The 26,932-nt window shown below is 43.4% G+C and overlaps 1 protein-coding gene across 1 annotated transcript; it reads right to left on the bottom strand.

Annotated features, from left to right (window-relative positions):
* Positions 1–882: 882 nt before the first annotated feature.
* LOC120946612 (INTS3 and NABP interacting protein) lies at positions 883–26,595 on the bottom strand. Its single transcript, XM_040361188.1, has 4 exons — positions 26,358–26,595; positions 8,688–8,790; positions 6,723–6,813; positions 883–1,213 (listed from the first exon to the last, which is right to left on the bottom strand). Exons 1-4 carry the CDS (start codon positions 26,578–26,580, stop codon positions 1,118–1,120), a joined length of 513 nt encoding a protein of 170 aa, XP_040217122.1. The 5' UTR covers positions 26,581–26,595; the 3' UTR covers positions 883–1,117.
* Between the last annotated feature and the right edge of the window lie 337 nt (positions 26,596–26,932).

Genomic DNA, 26,932 nt, shown 5'->3' with positions numbered 1-26,932 from the left:
ATTCTGCTGGAGGTTGGTGAAGCAACAAGGACGCTGGCCGTCGCCATGTTGCTGGAGACCGGAACCGGAAGTGACGCGGCACGCGGCGACGTCATCCCCGATGCTAGGAGGAGGAGGTAAACACCTACTCCAGGCGCCGGGAAGATGGCGCTGCACTCAGCTGCATGCCGAGTGGCACCAAGCCTGTCCAAACAGCCCGCGGGAGCCACCAAAATGGATACCCGCAGAAGGACACGCCAGCCCCCCTCAAGAGTGGACACCCAAACAGGTAGGGAGGGGGAAGGAGGAAAAACTAGCCCCTGAAGTTTCTAGGAACATCCCAGCACCTAGGGTCCTTCAGTACTCAGGGGGGTTTCTTCAAAGGCTGTCCTCCCCCGAGTGAGGAAAGGGATACCCCCCCAGGAAGGACGGGAACATCCTGCTAGGCCCAGAGGCTTCCCAGGCATGCGGCCCAGCTCCCAGGGGGGCGGGGAGACCTCCAGCCTAGGCCTTCAGGTCCATAAAAATAACAGTACCAGAAAAATAAACAGTTTCGCTGTGGGGAAACACAATCAAAAAACTGAGCATGGGGAGGTGCGGGGATTTTAACCTCTTGATTGATTGCGTTTCCTGTCAGGTGGAGCCAGTCATCTCTCTCATTGTGCCGTCCTGGAAGACGACTTGAGAAATACATTTTTTCCCTAGATATTTTTGTTGTTATTCTATCTCTCACTGTTAAAATAAACCTACCATTGAAATTATAGGACTGATCATTTCTTCGTCAGTGGGTAAACGTACAAAATCAGCAGGGGATCAAATACTTTTTTTCCTCACTGTATATATGCAAGTGTACCCAAGCTCCCACAGAATACATGCATATACAAAAAACAAGGGATACCATACTACAAAACAAAGCAAGTTCATTTTTATTTCAAAAGAACAATGGAAAAAATGTGAGTCCTTGCATTCCAGTCACCAAGCTTCTTATGATCTGTTGGTTTGTAAGTCAAATTTTGTTAGAATAGTGCCAGTCTCACATGACTAACATGAACGAATATGTACAATTGTTAAACAGAGTCCTCAGCAATTTCATATAATATTTGCTGCAAACGCTGTCTCTGGAAGATGATGGTGACTGTCATTCAGCTTCCAAACGTGGGATAACTGGGAGAATTAGATTTCCAAAAGCAGAATCTTGAGTTATGAAGTATCCTGAGGAATGTGCATGAGCATGCTGTAGAGAGAGAGCACAGGGTTAGAAAGTATGTTTATCATCTTGAAGACAGGTATTGGATTACGTCACGAAAGAGCAGTTGACATGACGTGACTTAGCAGACATCAGCTTCAAAGTGACAGTATGCAGCATGTAACCCTGAATCTCAAGCCCAAGTTCAACCCAAACCCCCTTTTTTAAGAGAGTAAAGAAGGGTTAGAAACCGTCAGGTGTTTCTTTCTGTCCGAGTGCAGAGACAGATCGGCGGCTCTCCTGACAGGGGGGGTTCGTGCTGATTGTTTATCAGCGCAGCCCCCCCCTCGGATGCCAACACTGGACCACCAGGGAGTGCCCCCCAGGTTGCCAAATGGAGCAAAAAATAAAAAAAATAAACACAATCGATGCCAATCAGTTTGTTTCTGCACAGGGTAGAAAGTAAATTTTCGGAATAAAATGTGCCGACCAACATTTTATTTATCTTAAAATATGCATAGCAAAAAAAAGAGCAGTACTTAATTAACATGTTATACTCACCTGCTTTGTGCAATGGTAAACTGCCCCAGACCTCCTCTTCCAGGGTCCCTCATTGGCACTCTCAGCTCCTACTCTTCTCTGTATGCCCCCATAGCAAGTCGCATACTGTGCATGTGCGCATTCCTGAACCAGGCTGTGTGCGTCCATAAACAAACACAGCAAGGCCTGGCCCGATGCTCACAGGATTTCACTTAGACTGGCAACAGTAGCTCACACTGCTCTCAGTGTAGTGTAGTGAGAGCAGAGAGAGAAAGGGGAGAGGAGGCTGGCAGCCAGAAACAGTACTAGATTAATGTAGCACTCATGTAGGTTTTTGAGGGGCAGACAGAGAATGCATTTAAGTTAAAAAAAAACAAAAAAAACAAGTTTTAGCTTTGGAATCACTTCAGCAGATTAACCCCTATTAGTTACGTACTGTCAGAAGATTTGGGGTTAAAATAATTTATATACCGTATATACTCGAGTATAAGCCAAGTTTTTCAGCACATTTTTTTGTGCTAAAAATGGCCCCCTCTGCTTATACTCGAGTCACCTTTTTGCACCTGATCTCCTGGACTTTGGGGACCCGGTACCGGCCGGCTGTAGCTCCCTTGGCACACATATATATCCACTCTTCTCCTACAAGTGTGCAAAGTTTGTTGTCCGGGGGACCTACGGCCGGGGAGCACCGATTTTTCAAAGTCGGCAACCCCTTCCATAGACTCCCATGTTAAACGGTCATTTCTCTGGTCCCCTGGACCCAAAACCTGGCACACATGTAGCCACAGTTCTCCTCTACAAGTGTGCAAAGTTTGCTGTCTGGGGGACCTACGACCGGGGAGCACCGATTTTTCAAAGACAGGCACCCCTTCTATATACTCCCATACTTAAACGTAAGTCTAGTCATGGGCACAGTGAGTCATGGGCACAGTGAGACATAGGCACAGTGAGGCATGCAGATGGACACCCTAGGCTTATACTCGAGTCAATACGTTTTCCCAGTTTTTTTGTGGTAAAAGTAGGTGCCTCAGCTTAAATTCGGGTCGGCTTATACTCAAGTATATACGATATTAATATATTATATATGCTAATAAAAAGCCGTATATTTCATATTTTTCATATTACATGAGGGAAGCCATATTCCCTCTAAAGTTGCAATTAAGTTCATAGCTCATGAATAGGCATTGTACAAAGAGTTATTTTCTGTCTTACTATGAGACTGTGAATGTCTTGTTTGTACCAGTATCCCAAACCATAATTCAAAGGTTTTGAACACTTAGTAAAATAAACAAGATAAGAAAATGGCGAGGAGCTCTTGTTTGGACAGGAATTATCTTTGCATGAACGAAGCAAGAAGGGTTATTTATAAATAAGCCATTGTATTACATATGTTAAATAATAATGTTTCTTTCATAATATGGTTATAATGTATCAGTGTTAGTTATTCATATATAAACCTGTTTAATACATAGATATTATCATAACAGGGGTTGCAAGTATACTATCCTATAAAAAAAGTGTAAAAGTATTAAATAACTGTTAGGCTCAAAGCTAAATTCACAAACCCATAGCCAATTATGTGGGGTTTATCATTCCCAATTGATACATTTAAGAAGCGCCAGGACGGCTGGGGATATTGACACTTGATTGCCAACCGATAGACAATTAATGGTGTTTCACCAAGCCAGGGGCAAAAGGTCATGAGAATAATATTAGAAGTCATTTCTTATACAATACTGCCTCTAGTGGTGAATATAATAATTACTCAAGATGGCTGCATACTTGGTTGTCATGGTCACCTACAATAACATATCGTCATCTGACATCATCAATTATCTAGTTGTAATAAAAAAAAAACTTTTGGAGGGAGATAAAAAAGTAGTTGCAGAGATCTCAAGCGTATCTCTCGCTTGACATCTGGCGATCTCGCTGAAAAATGAAGCTGAGAGGAGGGAGAGAAAACACAAAGATGTAGGGAGGTTTGAATGAGTCCGGTGTGCGACTCATAACGGAATTTTCCTAAACTGACAGACTTCTTAATGTCCTGGTAAAAGTATTATGCCCTGTACACACGATCGGTTCGTCTGATGAAAACGGTCCGATGGACCGTTTTCATCGAACGAACCGATCACGTGTGGGCCCCATAGTTTTTTTTTCCCCCATCGGTGAAAAAAAATAGAACCCGTTTTAAAATTTTGTGATGGTTAAAAAAAAAAAAAAAAAAAAAAAAAAATCGAAAAAAGCGATCGTCTGTGGGGAAATCCATCGGTCAAATATCCACGCATGCTCAGAATCAAATCGACGCATGCTCGGAAGCATTGAACTTCATTTTTCTCTGCACGTCGTCGTGTTTTACGTCACTGCGTTGGACACGATTGGATTTTTAACTGATGGTGTGTAGGCAAGACTGGTGAAAGTCAGCTTCATCGCATATCTGATGAAAAAATCCATCAGTCCGTTTTCATCGGATGAACCGATCGTGTGTACGTGGCATTAATCTTTTCATGTATACCTTTTCAGGTCATTGAAGCTTGGTTGAGCATATGCTTGACTAATCCAAGCCATTGTTAGTTCAGTTTTGGAGTGAAATGAATTCTAACTTCAGTATGAATTTGTTTTGCTTCTAAAACAAGGGAGATACATATATTGTTATATCTCATAATACTGACTTCAAACTTTTAGAATTGGATTGGTTATAGCATGTGTTAAACCATTGATTCATTCTAAATCTAAAATATAAGCTTTGATCAAATCATCAAGCTGTGCACAATATAACATTGTTGTTTGTGCATTTAAAGGGTTATTAAAGGAAAAAAATTTTTTCCTTTAACCACTTCCGGACCGCCGCATGTACATTTACGTCGGCAGAATAGCACGGACAGGCACATTGGCGTACCTGTACGTCCCTGCCTAGACGTGGGTCCGATCGGGACCCCCCCCCCCCCCGGTACATGTGGCGGTTCCCGTGGCTTCAGGAGCGATCCGGGACGACGGCGCGGCTATTCGTTTATAGCCGCCCCGTCGCGATCGCTCCCCGGAGCTGAAGAACGGGGAAAACCGTATGTAAACACGGCTTCCCCGTGCTTCACTGTGGCGGCTGCATCGATCGAGTGATCCCTTTTATAGGGAGACTCGATCGACGATGTCAGACCTACAGCCACACCCCCCTACAGTTGTAAACACACACTAGGTGAACCCTAACTCCTTCAGCGCCCCCTGTGGTTAAGTCCCAAACTGCAACTGTCATTTTCACAATAAACAATGCAATTTAAATGCATTGTTTGCTGTGAAAATGACAATGGTCCCAAAAATGTGTCAAAATTGTCCGAAGTGTCCGCCATAATGTCGCAGTCACGAAAAAAAAAAAAAAAAAAAATCGCTGATCGCCGCCATTAGTAGTAAAAAAAAATAACAATAATAAAACTATCCCCTATTTTGTAAACGCTATAAATTTTGCGCAAACCAACCGATAAACGCTTATTGCGATTTTTTTTACCAAAAATAGGTAGAAGAAGAATACGCATCGGCCTAAACTGAGGAAAAAAAATTTTTATATATGTTTTTGGGGGATATTTATTATAGCAAAAAGTAAAAAAATATTGAATTTTTTTCAAAATTGTCGCTGTATTTTTGTTTATAGCGCAAAAAATAAAAACCGCAGAGGTGATCAAATACCACCAAAGGAAAGCTCTATTTGTGGGGAAAAAAGGACGCCAATTTTGTTTGGGAGCCACATCACACGACCGCGCAATTGTCTGTTAAAGCGACGCAGTGCCGAATTGTAAAAACCCCTTGGGTCATTTAGCAGCATATTGGTCCGGTCCTTAAGTGGTTAAAATAACAAACATGTTATACTTACCTCCACTGTGCATATCGTTTTGCACAGAGTGGCCCCCGATCCACGTCTTCTGGGGTCCCTCAGCGGCTGTCTCTGGTCCTCCCCGCAAGTACTGACCACAGCCATGCGAGAGCTCGCATGGTGGTGAGTAATTGCGGGCGCGCTCCCGTGATATCACTCGGCCCCGCCCCACAGCACGCCGCGTCACTGGATGTGATTGACAGCGCCGCCAGCCAATGGCTGTGCTGCTCTCAATCCATCCGCTCTAGCCAATCAGCGGCCAGGCTGAGCGGCGATGAGGATCTCGGGACCGCGTGTCAGGTAAGTATAACAGCATCAGATGTTTTTTCACCTTAATGCATAGATTGCATTAAGGTGACATTTTTTTTTTACTTTACAACTCCTTTAAGAGTGTAAGAAGAAGGTCTGTTTGTTTTGAGAAGAGATCACATCATAGTGTTACGGTAAACAAAATTTGTTTACACAAGTCCGTGGACTCACGGAAGCTATTCACAAGTTACCAAATCTAAAATGTACAAGTATCATTCAAGTATTGAAATGTGGCATTTTGTTATAAGAAATTGAATAAGAGAAATGTAATATTATGTTTCATCATCTATCTTTAATATGTAGAAGTATATCCATTTATTTGTATTATCACTAAATATACCTGATATTAATTGCACTGTAATTTTAAGTTAATAAATATATATTTTTAGCATATCATTTGTGTCACTTGTCTTCAAAATAGCACGGATAAACAAACTTGAATTTCTTGTTGGCATTGGTGAAAATTATAAATCTCCCAAAACTAAGATTTACATAATTTCATAAAAAAACAATACTATTTTATTATTTCACTATAAACATTTAGACAGTACTATAAAAGGAATTTATCTAAACTGGAGCAGACAGTATCTGCAGCAGCTGTGCATGGCAACCATTGCTCCTTTTACAAAATACTTTGAGATTGCAAAGGCATTTGATTTAAACAAAGTGAATTTACACGCAGGTGTTGAGGAATATATTTAAATCAAAATAAGTGTTCCATAAAATGGGCATATAGTTTGTAGCACAGAACGTTTTTGTGAAGAAAAATTCCCTCCATTAATTAATTAATGAGCATTGGAGAGTGTTGGCCAAGGCAGTATTATTTCAGATGCTAAATAATATATGTACCTGAAGTGCTGCCTTTTGCTGGGCAGCTATATGCTGTTGCTCTGCATGGTCACGGAAATCCTTGTTGACATTTGGTCTTGAGAGGGCTATGCTGTTGGGAAGGCAAAGTCAAAGCATATTATGATATTTGTCAAACTAGACAAACTACAAACTTAACATCAGGTAAACAGCTAAAAAAAAGTGAAAAAGCTTTTCTGCACAAAGTGATCTGGCCCTTAGTAAGACTGTTATTTTTCAGATTACTTTAACCACTAGCCGACCAGCCGCTGCTGTTTTACGGCGGCAGGTCGGCTCAGCTGCGCGAAATCACGTAATATAACGTGATTCCACATTTCAGCCACTAGGGGCGCACGCCCCCTGCTCGCCCCTGGTGCTGATGCGAGTGCCCGGCGGGCGCGATCACCGCCGGGCACCTGCGATCGCTCGTTACAGAGCGAGAACCAGAAGCTGTGTGTGTAAGGTCCTTTCAGGGGGAGAAATTACTGTTCGTCTGTTCATACAATGTATAAACAGCAATCAGTCATTTCCCCTAGTCAGTCCCACCCCCCTTCAGTTAGAACACACCTAGGGAACATAATTAAGCCCTTCCTCGCCCCCTAGTGTTAACCCCTTCCCTGCCAGTGAAATTTTTACAGTAATCAATGCATTTTTAGCACTGATCGCTATAAAAATGCCAATGGTCCCAAAAATGTGTCAAAAGTGTCCTCCATAAGGTCGCAGTACCGATAAAAATCGCAGATCGCCGCCATTACTAGTAAAAAAAAAAAATATATATATATATATATAGATTAATAAAAAATGCCATAAAACTACCCCCTGTTTTGTAGAACTGTTGCGCAAACCAATCAATAAACGCTTATTGCGATTTTTTTTATGAAAAATAATTACAAGATTACGTATTGGCATAAACTGAGGGAAAAAAAAACGTTTATATATTTTTGGGGGATATTTATTATAGCAAAAAGTAAAAAATATAATTTTTTCTTCAAAATTGTCGCTCTATTTTTGTTTATAGCGCAAAAAAAAAAAAACACAGAGGTGATCAATTACCACCAAAAGAAAGCTCTATTTGTGGGGGAAAAAAAAGACTCCAATTTTGTTTGGGAGCCACGTCGCACGACCGCGCAATTGTCAGTTAAAGCGACGCAGTGCCGAATCGCAAAAAGTGACCCGGTCATTGACCAGCAAAATGGTCCGGGGCTGAAGTGGTTAACAGACCAAACAGTCTAGCAAAAGTGTCAGTTAGAAGGTTGAGACAAATCATTTACCTATGACAGAATGCTTACAAGGGTCAGCATTTATTATTGTAAAATCTTTATCGCAATAGGAAAAAAAACAAAAACATTTGGTTAACTGCTTGTAACAGTTGGAGATGAGCTTTATTTGTTCGTCAAGTACATCTAAATTTGCTAGTCTAAGGCCAGCCATACAAGGTTCGAACCATTTATGGGCAGGCTGAATGTACCAACCTGATCAACTTGGGTACAACCAGCATGCTGGATTCTCTTGCGATTATCGTTAGCGGATGCTATAGCCGCTAGCGATATTCACTGTCTTCTTCAGCTTGCCCCCCCCCCCCCTCAAAGACAATGGCCCGGCGGGAGGGATTCCCACCTCAAGACTGTGTTGATGGGAGAAACCTATTAGGTTGACTCCAATTTTATATTAGGTTGACTCACATTTTATTTCCAACTGTATAACTGAACATCAGCTGGGTAAGGGTACCAGTTACTATTTACTTTAACACTTACCATTGATCTCTGAAATTTTTCATGATATCATCTACATTATAAAAATGTGTTTTTGTGACTGGGTGCGAAGTTGACATTCTTTTTTATGTAGCTGGCACTCTCAATTTCTTTGAAAATATTTTTCAGCACACTATGCTCAAAAGGTTGCCTACCCCTGTTTTATACCATGCTGTTATGTTGCCATTTAACTACAAAGGCAGCAGATGCGAGTTACCTTGCACCTGGGCTGTTGGTTCCAGACTGATTCTGCAGAAGTAATTTCCTCTTCTCTTTGTCGAGTTCTGCTAAAATAGCAACTCTGTTTTTGTTCGGAAAACCTGAAGAACAAACACAAATTCATGGAATATGGAATGGGCAGCCAATTAAACTTCCTAGAAATTATCTTAGCTTGTTAAATGAAAAAAAAAAAATAAAAAAAACGGCGTAATTTGTATTCAAGACAAGATAAAGAACCAATTTAACATTTACAGCTATCGGGTTTAGAAGAGAATGTTACTTTATTAAAGATTCAAAGGGCTATAGAAATAAAAAATGATTGACAAACCTGACTGCAGTTATACAAAAATGAAATCTATGACAAAGCAATGACATTTATTCTGAACAACTAAATACCTTTGGTAAATGTGTATCAGTAGAATGCCAAATGCTGCAGTCATTATCACTACTGACCTACATGAGCAATGCAGCAAAGCTGGGAAGAAAATATGTAATCAAGGCAGGTTGCAAAGAGCACTCATGGAAAAGTTAGATAGAGGTCATTATTTATACTTTTACACATTACAGCGCCAAAAAACGTGTATGTATAGGCAATATTTTCTATTCTAGTTTTTGAAACGTAAAGAATAGTTAGACCCTCTGTCAGTATTTTTTATTTATTTTTTGCTGTATCCTCGCTGGAGAGATTAACCCTCTTTATTTGTCATAGTGACCATTATCACAGAGATGCTGATTTACTAAAGAAGTTTTTCTTTCTTTGCTGAAAAAAATTGTGTAAATATTCACTTCATTTACGCAATCATTTAAAAAGCATCTGATCGTGATTGGGTAATTAAAGGGGTGGTTCACCCTAAAAACGACTTTTTTTTATTACACTGCCCCCCCACATTACAATACGATTAAGGCTATTATTTTTTTTTTTATGCTGTACATACCTTTGTACAGCATATTCACCCGTGGCATCCGGCTTGCGAGTCCCGCGGGAGTGGGCGTTCCTAACATGTCTGTGATTGACGTTTGACCAAAAACGAGCTCCCCCCGTCGCGTAAGCCGCGTCACGATTGGCGAAAGGAGCCGAATGGCGATGCGCATGCGCAGTATAGCGCCGACTCGCCGTTCGGCTCCTTTCGCCAACCGTGACGCGGCTTACGCGATGGGGGGGAGCTCGTGTTGGGAACGCCCACTCCCGCGGGACTCGCAAGCCGGATGCCACGGGTGAATATGCTGTACAAAGGTATGTACAGCATAAAAAAAAAATTAATAGCCTTAATCATATTGTAATGTGGGGGGGCAGTGTAATATAAAAAAAAGTCGTTTTTAGGGTGAACCACCCCTTTAAGGTGAGAAGAAATTTGCATTTTCACATGACTGGATAATTAAAGTGCTTATTCTGTTTTTTGTTTTTTTTCTGCAAATATTTTCAACTTCTTTAGTAAATCAGCTCAAAAAAGTGATGGGAAGTACACGATTGGAAAATCCAACAAGAAAACCGTGTATTTTTTTCCGACGGAATCTTGGCTCAAACTTGTCACACAAAATTCCGACCGTCAAGAACACCGTGAAGTACAACACTACAACGAGCCGAGAAAAATTAAGTTCAATGATTCCGAGCATGCTTCGGATTTTTGCATACAGACGATCGGAATTTCCTCCAAGAACTTTTCTTGTCGGAAAATTTGAGAACTAGCTCTCAAAATGTTCTTGTCGGAATTTCCGATTGTGTGTACGCGGCATAAGGCACATGTCTCAAACACAAGGCCCTCGGGCCAAATGTGGCCCACCAGGCCATTTCATGTGGCTCTCACATTCAGGGCTTTTCTTCAGTTGGAACGTGGCAGGACTCCGTTAAGCCATCTCCGGCCCTCGCCCTCAGCTCCCCCCTTACCGTGCAGGGCTCTATTAAGCCATCTACGACTCTCGCCCTCAGCTTACCACTGTCACTTGTAAACACAGAAAATTCCTGTATGCAAAAAGACAGCTCTTCTCTCTGTGGTTCTCACAGATCCCTGCCTGCCATGCACTCACTCATGGAAGGGCATGGTGGGGACAGGTGATAACCAATGATCTCCCTGCAAAGAAAAGAAGCAGAGCTGCCTACACTGTCAGGTGGCACTGTAGCTTGGACAGGTAGGTTTGATGAGAAGAAGCTTTTTTTGGGTCAGAGTCAAGAAGGAGGGATAGAAAGGAGGAGGATAAGGAGAGGGAAGGACCCCTTTCACACTGAGATGTTTTTCGGGCGCTTCAGCAGCAGCGCTACACAGGAGCATTTAACCCTTAATTTGGCTGCTAGTGGGGGTTAAAAGCGGAATACTGACAAAAAACACAAACTCCTGCGCACAAGTGGGATCCTTGATAATTAGTCAGATGTCTACATACAGTTCTCCTTGAATGTCAAAAAAAAAAAAAAAAAGTAGTTTTCATTATTCTATTATTTCATTAAAATTTGCCAAACGGTAGTACACGAGGCTGGTGCGCCTTTCTTTCTCCCTTTTTGTCTTCTATCAGGATTCCCCCATCCATGAAGGGCAGCAAGGCCTCTGTTACTACGGGTTTTTTTTTTTTTGACATTCAAGGAGAACTGTATGTAGACATCTGACTAATTATCAAGGATCCCACTTGTGCGCAGGAGTTTGTGTTTTTTGTCAGTATTCCGCTTCGTTTTGGGGTCTCCAGCAGCAGAGTGTGGTTTTCTTCCTTCATCCATTTATATACATTATTTGGGACTACAATGGTTATTTCAATAGAAGAAAGACAATTAAGAAGATCCTCCTTGGCCAAAGGTTTTACTACTAGCATTGACTCGTTTGAGTCTGATAATGCCATCACTTCAGGTGATACTGTGGCTTCTGTCGATAACGTACCCTCTCCTTCAAGAGAGGATGTAATGGTTTCTTTGTTTCATAGTCTTAAAGATGCACTTGAGAAAGAGATGTTGCAGTGGTGGGATATTTTGTTACTTCAAAAATATTTAGAATTCAACAGGATTCCTAGAGGTCTGAGGATCACCAAATTATGTTTTTTTCTTGACCAGGATTAGAACGATAATTGGATTTCCTGTTTGCATGAATGCAACCGGTCTTGGTTACGTTTCATCATTACCCAAAGGGAGCGTAACCTTGTCAAAATTCGTGTTGATATCAGCTCCCTTCAGTCTGAGCTATCAAAACTGGTCGATGTTCCATCATTTGAGAACTGGGATCTCAAAATTAACGAGCAGACGATGAATTATGAGAAAGACCTCATTAGCAAAAAATCAGGTAAATTTGAGCGTGATCGCTTGGACTACCTACACAAACAGGAGTTTAATTGGAAAAAACCAAAGGGTACCCCGAATAGTGGGTCCCAATCTGGTCCAACTACACATCCTAGGAATGTACACAGTGACAATGTATCTTCACGCTTCATTGCCCTATCCCAAGTGTCTGGCCCATCCCAGTCCCATACCCATTCTCGATCCACCAATAATAATGGCTATCACTATCGACAGTCCAATAATAACAAGAGTAATCATTTTAGATCAAAGGCTAAGCGTAGTGGCAGACAGAGTAAATTTAGATTAGAACATCAGCGCCAGTCACCTTCAAAAAATAGCCAAACCACCAAAGTATTGGCACCCCTGTTGGGAACAATTGACAGTGAGACAACAGCTGTCTCGGGCCAGATAGACACCCAACTAGGTCTGGAGTTAATGGGCAAGTTCCATACCCATAATCCTTTTTCGGCCCTTGACAATCTTGACACTAACAACGTCAGTGAGAGCAATACTAGCGCCATTCCCCCCTTAATTTTTTTAGGGGTGACGAGTGCTCCAACAGGGGGTGCCAAGACGGAGCAAGCATTTGTGAACCCCCTAGTGACCACCCCGTAGTAAAAATGGCAAGGAAAAGAGGGGAGGAATCCGACGAGGAAAGAGAGGGGGAAAGAGATCAAAAACGAGGCAGGGTCTAACGCAATCTCACTCTACCATCAAAATTCATAATTTATCCAGTTCGGTCTTTACTGACACTGAACTTGACCTTCTAAGGAAGGGTCTCAATTATGCCCCACCCAGTGTGCCCAATCTATTTGAGTTGTTCATCGACCTCAATAAATATATTAGAAAACTTACACTCCAACGGTACTTTATCCTTAAAGATAACGGGCAGGACACTGAAACCACTAGTGAGCCGGATTCTGCTCCTATGGAGACTAGTTTTGAGGACAACGAAACAGCTCTGAATATGTTGGAGGAACTTTATTTAGAATCTAATACAACTGAAGGGCTCCCCTTGGAAAGCGTTCTACCTATGGAGAGTACCATCACCCACACATCATTCAGATGTAAATCCTCCTTCTGTCCGAATTGGGCCAAGGGTAGATTCATCTCCACATTCTATGACGTTGTTTTTGAATCGTTTAAAACTAAATTCCAGCATGGAGGTTCCAGTGTGAATTACCATAAAAAACAACAAGGCATTCTCCAAGATAGCCTGACGAAAACGGTAGTTGGTCTCAAGGAAAATCAGGATATAATCATAAGGAAAGCAGATAAGGGGGGGAGCCTGGTCATCCAGAACAGATCGGACTATATCACGGAGGCAATGAGGCTATTAAGGGACACAGATACTTATAGCCTCCTTAAAAAGGACCCTGTTCTTGAATACACCAAGGAGCTTAAGTTATTATTAGATCGTGCTCTCCTAGATACAGTACTTACGAAAAATGAATATCTTTTTCTGTTTAATAGATTTTCAGCCACTCCGCATTTCTACCACATTCCCAAAGTACATAAGCGTCAGTCAAATCCTCCTGGTAGACCCATCATATCGGGTATCGACAGCCTCTCCAGCAATTTGGGCTGCTATGTTGATCATTTCTTACAAAATCTAGTGGTCAGCCTCCCGTCCTTCGTTAGAGACTCTGGCCATATGCTGGAGATCCTCTCATTACATTTGGCAATCTAACTATAGATGGCTTTCCCTCGATGTATCTTCTCTGTATACGTCTATTGAACATAAGCATGGCCTTAGGGCCTTGAGCCACTACCTGTCAGAGGCCAATCATCTGAATCCTCTGCAGGCCAAATTTATATTGGATTCCGTGGAGTTTGCTTTAACACATAATCATTTCTCTTTCCTAGGGGAGCACTTCCTGCAGATCAAGGGTACGGCGATGGGGGCTAGGTTTGCACCCAGCTATGCCAATCTATTCATGGGCTTCTGGGAAGAGGCCTTCATTTGGCATAACAACCCGTTCAAGGCAAACCTAGTCCTGTACGCCAGGTATATTGATGACATTTTAATTATTTGGGATGGAACAGATGGTGAACTTGATGAATTTTTGGCCCATTGCAAGTCCAATCCAGTTGGGCTGGAGTTCACTCATATAATCAGTGAAGATTCCTTAGTCTTCTTAGATCTCGAATTGAGCAGTGACCCCGACGGCAGCATTGTTTTAAAAACACATTTCAAACCTAGTGGAGGCAACTCCTTTCTTCATGCGAGGAGTAACCATCATCCTAGATGGATTAAAAACATTCCGTATGGTCAGTTCTGCCGTCTGCAACGTACATGCACCAAAAAGGAAAACTATTTGGCCCAAAGTGAGTTCCTGACCAAAAAGTTCAAAGAGAAAGACTACGACCCTGCACTCATAGAGGTAGCCTGCAAGAAATATGCAGATCTCTATGATGTGGTGAGCGATTGCCCTCTGGTTCCATCTTCCCGGTCCAACTCTGATCCTTGCCGAACTTGTTTTTCCACCCAATACACCAGTAAGGCTTTTGAAATTCAAAATATTCTTAGATCCTACAACAAGACCCCGTGTTGAACGGTGTCCTCCCTGCTAAACCCAATGTCATTTTCAGAAGACCTCGTGATCTAAGGAGCATGATTGCTCCGAGTCGTGTTACGAAACCCATCAATGCATCTACCAATGCCTGGTCCTCCCTCTTTGACCAAAAGGGGAGCTACAAGTGTAGTGTTAAAAACTGTGGTACTTGCATTTTTATGTGGCATAGGAAAAAGACAGTGGCTGGCCTTGATGGTAAAATCCATCAGTGTAAACAGTTTATCAACTGTGGGACGGAGTTCGTGGTTTATGGAATCATGTGTCCATGTGGTCGCCTCTATGTTGGTCGCACCTCTCGTGCTATGAGAGTGCGTATCGGGGAACACAAGCGTGATATTCTCAATACTAGAGAAAAATATCCAGTCCCTAGGCACTTTGTAGAGGCGCACCATGGGGACCCTTCTGGTATGAAAGTCTTTGGCATAGAGTCTATTACGGGTGATCTTGACAGGGGTAGGAGGCACCAGAGGCTTTGCAAACGGGAAGCTTATTGGATTTTTACTCTCGGAAGTCTAGCCCCTGGGGGCCTCAACGAAGATCCTGAAATTCACAAAATCTAGGTAAAAATTTAAATTTAATTAAAATTTGGTTAATATCCATTTTTCAAAATATTTGTAATAGTCGATTGGTCCAGTTCTTGTTCCCATTTGTGCCGTCTGGTTAGGTAGTTTTTATTTTTTTTTATTTTTTTTTTTAGCTCCCCCGGTTGGCCCCTTTTAGTATTGATTCATTTCACCCCAAAACACCCTTTCTAGGTGTGTCTTGATATCTATTTTGCATAGACTCCATTTTTAGGTAATGACCACTTTTATACCAATTGCTTTTTATATTTGCATATGTAATTTATTTTAAATACTATTTTTTCTTTCTATAAGAGTTTTAAAAGTAAATGAATTACTAGATGCTTTTTCTATATGTATTTGTTGTGAACCTGCATGTGCATACGGGAGTGCACATACGCACGGACACATGCATTGTTTCACTCATAGTATGTTTAGCCCTCCCCTTTTTTCTGACCATCCTCCACTTCCACACTGATTGAGTCGGTGGCCCGTGTACAGCATGATTGGTCTGATGAGTTATATATCTAGCCTTGCAAAGGGGATTCCCTACCCCTGAGAGAATTATATTGATGTATTTATATTATTTTATTTTATGTATTTAGGGTAGCAATTTTCTTTTACGATTCCAATACAATACAACATTTCGTCTATTAGCGTATAAGTATGGACCTTTTTCCGGGTTCGTGCAATATTGCAGGCTTTCATCTGGACCCTTGCCTTTTTACATGCATACGTTTTTATGGATGCCAGTTTATTTATGCATTTACTGTTTATATTTATATTTGTATTTCATTTTATTTTATTATTTTATTGTGGTATCAGCATGTCTGTATGCGGGCATACACGTGTGTCGATAGGTGCCCTCTTTTAGCCACCGGGTGTGCTCTGCTGGGGTCCGTCCAGGTTTGCTCGTTCTCCTCCTCCCCCCCTTCTCTAACTTTTCTTTCCCTTTTACTCTTGTCATTTTTAGTTTCCTTTCTCGACACTCGGGCCCCGCAAATATGGCGGATTTTGAGCCCTGGTGTCTCCAGCATTCCCTCTGACGATTCGTCAGAGAAGTAGGCGATGGCTGATGACGCGGCAAGACGGCGCGCCAGCCTGTGGAGCGCAGACGTATTTGTTTGCGCTCCATGAAAAGCAACACATGTTGATTGAATCGCCCCCTGCTTGGCTACTTCGGTAGCGGTGACGACTCCCTAGCAGGAGAGATGTTCGTCCATCGGCCCCATGGATTCTTTATTACTATGTAAGCCATCCATGTAAGTAGTCTATGTCTGTCTTTGCCCATCTCTTTTCTCCCCCTCCCTCCTTTTCCTCATGTGTATTCCATGTTTTTTTCCCCCCTATATACATCTCTCTCCCTTTTGTCATCAGCGATCACTTTATTGAGGACTATGATGTGCAGTGGGTGCATTTGTAGTCCTCATCGTCGGATCTACAGTACCCCTTCCCCACCCTGTGCATCTGATCAGCACTTCACCGTCACTATAAATAGCGATGGTTGAGTATTACCATATACTTTTTTATATATCTCTCTATATATATATTTTTTATATATTTTTTATGTATTTCATTCAACCTTATACTTTTTTCCTTTAGCATCATTACTACTATCATTACCACTATTGTTGCTGTGCACATTCATCCTCGGCTTCATTAGCAATATTTCCAGCTACCACCATCATCATTTTATTTTTATTTTTATTTCTATTTTATTTAGATTTATTGTTATTTCTATTTTTATTGTTGTTTTTACTTTTATCTTTATTTTTGCTTGTTTGGGGGTGTAGTCTGGACGGCCCCTGGGAGTGTTTCTGTGGTCGGTGCCTGGGCCTACATGTTTTCCTATTTAATCAGTGTAAGTGGATGGTCATGCACTGCTGGGCTCTGAGGAAGAGGTCTCTGTCACCTCGAAACGCGTCAGCCAGCAGCAACGCACCTGGCCACCCCCCCTACATTCTGGAGTGTGGTTTGAGGGGTATTTCAATTATCGTTTGACAAGCCTTTTATCATTCTTTGTTTGTGAGTAGTTTTCATTATTCTATTATTTCATTAAAATTTGCCAAACGGTAGTACACGAGGCTGGTGCGCCTTTCTTTCTCCCTTTTTGGGGGTTAAAAGCGCCTGCTAGAGGCCGAATAGCGCCGGTAAAAGTGACAGTAAAGTGCCGCTAAAACTAGCAGCATTTTACTATCAACGCCCACCCCAGTGTGAAAGCAACCCAAGAGTCAGGGAGTGAGACAGAGAGACAAAAGGAGGGGGGGGGGTCTGAGAGACAAAAAGGAGCAGGGGGGGGGTCTGAGAGACAAAAAGGAGCGGGGGGGTCTGAGAGACAAAAGCAGGGGGGGGGTCTGAGAGACAAAAGCAGGGAGGGGGGGGGTCTGAGAGACAAAAGCAGGGGGGGGGGTCTGAGAGACAAAGGCAGGGGGGGGGGGTCTGAGAGACAAAAGCAGGGGGGGGGTCTGAGAGACAAAAGGAGGGTGGGGTCTGAGAGACAAAAGGAGGGTGGGTATGAGAGTCAAAAGGAGGGTGGGTATGAGAGTCAAAAGGAAGGGGGGTCTGAGAGTCAAAAGGAAAGGGGGTCAGAGTCAAAAGGAGGGGGGTCTGAGACAGACAGACCACATAGCACTGTCCCTTGCTGCAGCCCCTCCCCCTCTTAGTGTGCTGGCATGCATGTACAGGATACCGGGTACCTGATGGCCAGCAGTGGCAGCGCCGAGTCTCCCTCTTGATCCAGGGGGTTCTCTAGCTGGAATCAGTGAAAGTGTTGATATTGAGGGATGGGTGTCACTCATTTGCAGATAACTTGGTTCCCCCTCCTTGCTAGACAAGAATATAGGATAGGCGGGGCCTGTGAGTACCAGTGCTTGCAGGCGGAGCTGGAGAAGATGGGCGGAGCGGGTGGGAACTGTGCCCGTGAGTGCAGGAGGAGAGGATGGGCGGAGCAGGCGGCGAGGATAGACGGATCGGGCGGAGACTGTGCCCCTGAGTGCAGGAGAGGAGGATGTCACCAGATTAAGGAAAAAGTAAGCCCAGAAATTCAGGGCTCAAACATGCCTCCCTTCTGCACGTCCCTGAAAAGGTGACAATAGGGAACAATGGTGAGGTATGTGTGGGGTGTTGGGATTTATTGTCAGGGATGCTTAGTGTCAGGGAGATGCAATGTCAGGGATACTAGGTTCTTCATAGACCCAAATGAAAAAGCCATCTACTTGTAAGCCTGCAGGGAGGCTTCTCCAACTGAGTGCTACCAAATATGATGCAGGCTCCTGGACCATATTGCCCACAACAAGGGGACTTTAGTTAAATGGGAAAGGAGGTCATTAGGTTTAGGTTATTTGAAAGAATGTTTGGACTTTAGGCCTCCTTCAGACCTTTGCGTTGTATCATAACAGTAATACAAGGCACTCGTATTGGTGTGGTGCATTGTGTTGCCATTCATTTAGAATTGCACCCGAATGCACAAGTACCCCAAGTGTCAATGGACTGCAGTGAACTGCATTTCAAAAAGCTGCAGGTCTGTTTTCCCATTGTCATGCAATGGCAGCGCATTCTTCATGAAAGGTGTCCTAAAATGCATTTCTACCCTTTAGCCAAAATTTAACCACTTAACCTCCCTGGCGGTATGATTCTTTCAGAAAAAACATGCTGAAAGCGGTACCATTATTTGCAAGGAAATTTGGCGTTTTATATTGTAGGTCTGTAATTTTTAGAAATAACTCACTTAAATCTGACCAAACAAGATTCTAATAGGCATCCCGGGTATGACATTTTTTTAAAAACAAAATTATAAATTATAATATATAAATTATAACAAATAATAATATAATTATAATAAAAATTATTCAATAATGTAATCAACTCAAAATCACTGAAATTTTCTCAGTTGCAGAATTGTCGCTGTCATTTTTTTTTTTTTTATGACGAATTTCCCCACAAATCGCTATCGCACAATTCTGCAAGTGATTATTATTTATTATCGCTGTTTTTTAGCTGATCTAAAACTATTTTTGACATAAAGGGACACTTTTGGTTGCTATGGACAATCTACAGTTTGCAGGGAGAAAGAAACGTTTTTATTATATAAAATGACATGCAGGGCACTGGACAGACCACTAGGGACAAGGGGGGTGTTTTTTTTTTTACATACAGTACTGTAATCTATAAGATTACAGTATACTGTATGTAAAGTGTTTGTTTACTTTTTTGAATTTGGCGCCGTTCTCCGTCCCTGTGCGTCGTAACGTCGCAGGGAACGGAGATCGGCGTTACACAGAGGCACTGTGTGAATCGAGCGAGCATCCAGCGTGGCATCGCTGGATCCAGGGACAAGGTAAGTAAACACTCCCTGTGGATCTAGCGAGGCAAGCCCGAGTCTGACTCGAGGTTACCGCTCGCAGCAGGAAAATCTAACCCCGAGTCAGACTCGGGAAAACCGCCAGGCAGGTTAAGCCCCGGACCAATATGCTGCCTAAAGACCCAAGGGGTTTTTACAGTTCGGGACTGCTTCGCTTTAACAGACAATTGCGCGGTCGTGCGACGTGGCTCCCAAACAAAATTGGCGTCCTTTTTTCCCCCACAAATAGAGCTTTCTTTTGGTGGTATTTGATGACCCCTGCGGTTTTTATTTTTTGCGCTATAAACAAAAATAGAGCGACAATTTTGAAAAAAATGCAATATTTTTTACTTTTTGCTATAATAAATATCCCCCAAAAACATATATAAAAAAAAAAAATTTCCTCAGTTTAGGCCGATACGTATTCTTCTACCTATTTTTGGTAAAAAAAAAAAAAAAAAAAAATCGCAATAATCGTTTATCGGTTGGTTTGCGCAAAATTTGTAGCATTTACAAAATAGGGGACAGTTTTATTGCATTTTTATTTTTTTTACTACTAATGGCGGCGATCAGCGATTTTTTTCGTGACTGCGACATTATGGCGGACACTTCAGACAATTTTGACACATTTTTGGGACCATTGTCATTTTCACAGCAAAAAATGCATTTAAATTGCATTCTTTATTGTGAAAATGACAGTTGCAGTTTGGGAGTTAAACACAGGGGGCGCTGTAACATTTAGTGTTCACTTAGTGTGTGTTTACTACTGTAGGGGGGTGTGGCTGTAGGACTGACATCGATCGAGTCTCCCTAATAAAAGGGATCACTCGATCGATGCGCCGCCATAGTGAAGCACGGCTTCCCCGTTCTTCAGCTCTGGGGAGCGATCGCGACGGGGCGGCTATAAACGAATAGCCGCACCGTCGTCCCGGATCGCTCCCCGAGGCTTACCGACCGCTGCATGTAGCGGGGGGGTCCCGATCGGACCCCCCACCCACGTCAAGCAGAGCACGTACAGGTACGTTGATGTGCCTGTCCGTGCCATTCTGCTGACGTATATCTACATGAGGAGGTCGGCAAGTGGTTAAGAAACCCCACTATTTGTGTTCCTATTCAGACAGCACACCTTAGACCCGGTTCACACTGGGGCGGCACCACTTTGGGGGCGACTCGGCAAGGCGACCTGAAGACAACTTCAGAGGCGACTTGCAAAACGACTTCTGTATAGAAGTCCATGCAAGTCACCCCGAGTCGCCCCCAAAGTCGTACAAGAACCTTTTTCTAAGTCAGAGCGACTTGCGTCGCTCCTATTAGAATGGTTTTATTGAATAGAACGGGACGCGACTTGTCAGGCGGCTGAGTTTTTTTCAGTAAGCAGAATGGAATCATTAGACACTCTGCACTTAACACAAGGGATATTCTTTTTTTTACTTTGATATTATACATTATATATAAAAACCCACGTTGTTGAACCAGTGTGCTAATGGATGTAAAACGAGGAGCCTGTGCTCTCGTAATAGCAGTATATTTGTAGCTGAGTACCGCACAAGTAGATTTAATAGAAACAGAAGAATGTTAATGATATAACATGTCTCTTGTATCAAATTACTCATACTGTTGACATTTTGCTCAAAATTGGTTTATAGAAATGCTTGCAAAAAAAAAGAAAAAAGAGAAAAGAAAGAAGCACACAATGCACCTATAAAAACCATCATGCAATAGTAATATCACAAGATGTACTCTAGCTATTTCAGAGAATGTTAAGAGATCCATCTCTAAAACCACAAAAAGACCATACATATTCAACTGCCAGGTCAAAGTGGCAGGGCAGCAGAAGTGAGGATTGGTAGATATTACCAGACCAGAACACGCAAATACATCTAATAAATACTCTATTTTTACAATAAAACTAAAGTCACTTGGATTTTATCAATTAGTCAAGCATAAAGTGATTTTAAAGTCAAGTCTATGAGACAGCAGAGATAGGTGAGCACAGCTCTGGATCGATACAAGACTCTGGTAAGTATAAGGGGAGGGGGGGGGGCACATGCACTGAAAGGTTTTGTACCCTAGTGCACAGAATGCATTAACCCCATTGACGGCGACATAACACATATATACGAACATATATATCGTTAGTACGGGGCCCGGGCCTCTCAGTGAGCCCCCAGTCTCTGTGCTGGGAGTGCGCTGGGTGGCACGCTCCCAGTACAAAAGGGAGATACGCATATTTGCGGCCCCACTGAAAAAAGCCCAATGCAGTGGGGCCACATATACAGTGCTGTGAAAACGTATTTGCCCCCTTTTTTTGGCATATTTCTCACACTTAAATGATTCAGATCATCAAACAAATTGTAATATTACACAAAGATAACTTGAGTAAATCCAAGATGTAGTTTTTAAATTCATTTATTAAGGGAAAAAGGCAGATGTGCACGAGTACCTCAGCCATCCAGGACTCTCCCTCCCGATTGGCTGAGACACAGCAGCGGTGCTATTGGCTAACGCTGCTATCAAAGTCAGTGCAAAGTCAGGCGAAGCCGAGCCAAGGCTCCGGGTTTGACAGGACACACAGAGCTACAGCTCGGCTACCCACATAGCAAGCTGCTTGCTGTGGGGGCACTCGTCAGGAGGGAGGGAGCAGGAGAGCCGAAGAGGGACCCAAGAAGAGGAGGCTCTGGGCTGATCTGTACAAAACTACTACACAGGGCATAAGTATAACATGTTTGTTATTTTTATTGAAAAAAAAAATTACAATCACTTTCATTTTAAAAAGCACCTGTCATTTTATTATGCAAGAATCATTCATCCAAGGATTAATTAATTGCACATATCAAAGATTGTTATTTATTGAAATATTGGTCAAAAAGAGCACCTGTCACTTTACAAATATAATTAACAGAATATGCTCCACTGAATAAGTTTTGTTAACACTATAATGTAGACACCATATTGGAAATGAATAGAGCACCAGGAATCTACATCGTATATATTTTTTTTATTTAAAGGGCACCACACACTAATATATATATATATATATATTTTTTTTTTTTTTTTTTTAATAGAGCAGCACCACATCCACTACCGTTTTTTTTTTCTCCACTTCAGACTCAACCAAAGATAAAAAGGATCCATTAGACGAGGAGAGGACCACACTTCACTTGCCGATATCATCTCCTCTATGGTGTCACATCATAAGTGGATCATGATCATTTTAGTTAAATTTATCATTTATTTTTCTTTCGTTCTTTTTTTTTTTTTGTCCATTTAAAATATTTTTCCTCTTTTTTTTTTTTTTTTAAACTCAAACGAAAGATGAAAACAACACAACACTCCGAATCTGAGTGGAAAAAAAGAATACCCTTTTTTCCCCTCCCCTTCCTCCCCCACCCAAAACCTCCCCTGCCAGCTTCCTTTTCATAGTTTCGGTGCCAATATTACACTAAAACTCCCCTCTCTTAATTATATCTCTATCCCTTGCGCCCTGACTCTCCCAGGACTACATAAGAGAGACCGCCCGGGGTCAAATGTGCCCGCCCGATCTCTCTCCCACCAATCATCCCACATACATACAGGCCTATCCTACCCTTAACTACTTCAATACTGGCGTATTGTCATATGGCGTCCACAAGGTGGCTAGTCTCCCGGTCGCTAGGGGGTGCACGTCCCGCGGGTGCCGATGCGTGCCAGGTGCCCCCGATCAGCAGTTAGAGCCAGGGACGTGGATCTCTGTGTGTAAACACAGAGATCCACGTCCTGTCAGGGAGAGGAGACCAATGGTGTTTCCCTTAGGCCCCGTACTCACGACCAAACATGTCTGCTGAAACTGGTCCGCGGACCAGTTTCAGCAGACATGTTTGGCCGTGTGTAGGCCCGAGCGGACCATTTTCGGGCGGATCGGACAGGTTTCCAGCGGACAACGGTTTCCTGGACTTGCTTTAAAACAGTCCGCTGGAAACCTGTCCGCCCGGACATGTACAGTCGTCTGTACAGACCTACCGTACATGTCCTGCCGCCCGCCATCCCTCGCATGCGTCGAATGACTTCGACGCATGCGTGGAAGCATTTTAAAGGCAGGCCGCCCACGTCGCCGCGTCATTGTCGCGGCGACACCGCGGACATGCCCCGCGTATTGTTTACGCGCGGACCTCTGTTCGATGGTGTGTACAGCCATCGAACAGAAGTCCCCGGGCAGTCCCCGGGCAGACATGTCCGATGAAAACGGTCCGCGGACCGGTTTCATCGGACATGTCTGCTTGTGAGTACTCGGCCTTATACATAGGGACACCAATCGGTCACCTCCCCCAGTCAGTTCCCTCCCCCCACAGTTAGAATCACTCCCGAGGAAACACATTAAACCCCTTGATCGCCCCTTAGTGTTAACCCCTTCCCTGCAAGTCACATTTATACAGTAATCAGTGCATATTTATAGCTACGGATGAGCTCTGGCATGTTAGCACACTCCACATGCAGAGCCCGCCAGGAAGTCGGCACGGCGCTGCGCTAATCACAGGCAGGGAGACATTGTCCCTATGCGTGGCTGCAGAGATCGGGAAATGTCTCACTGCCTGTGATTATCGCAGTGCCGACTTCCTGGCGGGCTCTGCACGTGGAGTGTGCGAACACGCCGGAGCTCATCACTATTTATAGCACTGTTCGCTGTATAAATGTGAATGGTCCCAAAATAGTGTCTGAACTGTCTGCCGCAATATCGCAGTCCTGACAAAAATTGCAGATAACCGCCATTACTAGAAAAAAAAAACAATAACAAAAGGAAGTCATAAATCTATCCCCTATTTCAGGGATATGCAATTAGCGGACCTCGAGCTGTCCCATCATACCTCTGCCTCTGGGTGTCATGCTTGTGGCTGTCACTTGCTATGCCTCATGGGACTTGTAGTTCTGCAACAGCTGGAGGTCCGCTAATTGCATATCCCTGCCCTATTTTGTAGGCACTATAACTTTTGCGCAAACCAATCACTGTATGCTTATTGCGATTTCTTTACCAAAAATATGTAGAATACATATCGACCTAAAGTGAGAAAAAAAACCGTTGTGTTAAAAAAAAAAAAAAAGGGATATTTATTATAGCAAAAAGTAAAAAATATTGATTTTTTCCCCAACATTTTCAGCCTTTTTTTTGTTTATAGCGCAAAAACTAAAAACTGCTGAGATGATCAAATACCACCAAAAGAAATCTCTATTTGTGAGAAAAAAAGGATGTCAATTTTGTTTGGGAGTCACGTCGCACGACCGCGCAATTGTCATTCAAAGTGTGACAGTGCTGAAAATTGGTCTGGGCAGGAAGGGGGTGAAAATGCCCGGTGTTAAAGATGCAGTTTTACCACACTCCTATAGTCAGCCATGCAGCCGGAGGGGATTCCGCATGCTCTGGTGTTTTGCACTGTGGCAAATTTAATGTCAAGATACCAGGTGGAACGGTCTGTCAAACGTGTCCATTTAGGTCAATAGGGCACCTCCGCTACCATGTGCTATATACCGTATTTATCGGCGTATACCGCGCACTTTTTAGCACTGAAAATCAGGGCAAAATCGTGGGTGCGCGATATACGCCGATACCCGCGCCGAGTTTGAACACTGTGCCGGCATATACCGAGCGCAGTACACTCGTGTATAGTCGGGCAGGCTCGGCCCCTCTCGCGCTCACGTCCTGGACGTCCAGGACGCGAGCGCGAGAGTAGCCGAGCCTGCCCGACTATACCCGAGTGTACTGCGCTCGGTATATGCCGGCGCAGTGTTCAAACTCGGCGTGGGAAAGAGGGGATCGAGCGGGGAGGACGCCGGACCCGACGAAGAGGACACCCGAAGCCGCAGCCGGACCCAACGAAGAGGACACCCGAAGCCGCAGACGGACGCCGGACCCGACGAAGAGAGGACCCGACGAAGAGAACACCCGAAGCCGCAGACGGACCCGACGAGGCCGCCGCGCAAGACACCAAAACTGTAAGTAGTAAAATGTAATAAAACTTTTTTTTACAGGAATGTCGGGTCCACTTTAGGTGTGCGCGCTATACGCCGGAGCACGCAATACCCCGATAAATACGGTAGTTGGCTTGAGATTGTGGCACTTTAATCCCATTGCAAAAAAAAAACACAGGCATTCAGGAGGCAGCAGGGGTGAGAAGCAGCTTAGCCACACTCTTAAAATAGGGCGACCAGATATGCCGGTTTCCGGGGACAGTTCCCGGATTGAGGACACTGTCCCCGGACCAAGTCTATCCCCGGATTGGATTTGAACAGGGGCTCTGGCAATTTCAAAGACAGTCAGTGCAGAATTAAAAAAACGAATTCTAAATTACACTCCCCCGCTCTGCCGCTAGCTTAGGGGGGTGTATTTTTTTCCCCCCATGATCTGTGCCCCTTTCCGATGATCATGTGCTGGTCGGAGCGGAGGGAATATTTCTTCAGTTTCGGACGCATGCCCATTCAGCTCCGCTCGCATGTTCTTCTGCCTTGGCTCAAGTCCTGGCCACCCACCTGCTTATCTCCTTGCCTTCTCTGGCGGAGTGTTCTTCCTCCGCTCCCCACTCAGTAGTAGCTGGGACCCGGAGAGTAAGACTTGAGAGGCTGTGAGGCAGGCGGCGTGGCGACGGGCAGAGAGTCACTGAATGCCGCCATTACTAGTAAAAGTCCCCGGATTTTATTTAAAAAATCTGGTCACCTTATCTTAAAAGCAACCCACTGCAGATCACTTTTCAGAGAATGTGCAAGTGTGAACTTAGCCTTAGGCACTCTGAATGATCTGAGAATCATCTGAAACAGATGGTAGATGGATGCAGCTGAAAGCAAGCTAATAGTATACACGGGGGACATCCTCAAGTTTGCCTTTACATTTCAATGTCGCCTGCTGCAGTGTCACCGAACCATCAGAGGAGGGCACACCACGGAGAAGCTTCTATGTAAACAATGAGCACATTACCTGCTGCCGGTGGAGGAGGTGGTGGCGCCGCCGCTGCCATGTTGTTCTGCCTCTGATTAGCAGAGGGGGCGGGTTTACGGTTGCCTGGCAACCTGAGAACGCCGCTGCCGACATTTCCCTCTCCCAAAAATGTTCGTGAAGAATTACCCGAATTACAGCGGATATTAACGATTGTAAAATCACTCTCGGCATGTTTTTCTAGTAGCGCCCTCTGCTGTAGCATCGTTTGCTTACTATACGTGTGGGATTGATGCCCTGAGCAAAAATGGCCGTCGCCCTATTAACACGGAACTCATTTTGTCATAGAGCTTTAAGGAAACGTTCTTTGGTAAAACTAGAAACAATTTGTATAGTTAGCGCCCTCTGCTGGTATGTTGGCAAATCTGAGTTACACAAATTCTAATCTCGCCTAGTAATTTGTTTTGGTTTTAGGTAGAGGTTCTATCTACAGTGCAATATTTTGAAAATAGATGTAAGCTTTTTTTTTCTTTAACTGTATCCAAACCATTTAAGCTTTGAATAAGGCGGGGAATACTATAGACTCTGTCTGCTTTTTATTGCTTTTTAAATCCCCA

The sequence above is a fragment of the Rana temporaria genome, chromosome 1 (genome assembly GCF_905171775.1).
Source record: "Rana temporaria chromosome 1, aRanTem1.1, whole genome shotgun sequence".
NCBI classification, from domain to species: domain Eukaryota; kingdom Metazoa; phylum Chordata; class Amphibia; order Anura; family Ranidae; genus Rana; species Rana temporaria.
The sequence above is the reverse complement of the archived record's forward strand: the minus strand, read 5'-3'. Positions and strand labels throughout refer to the sequence as shown.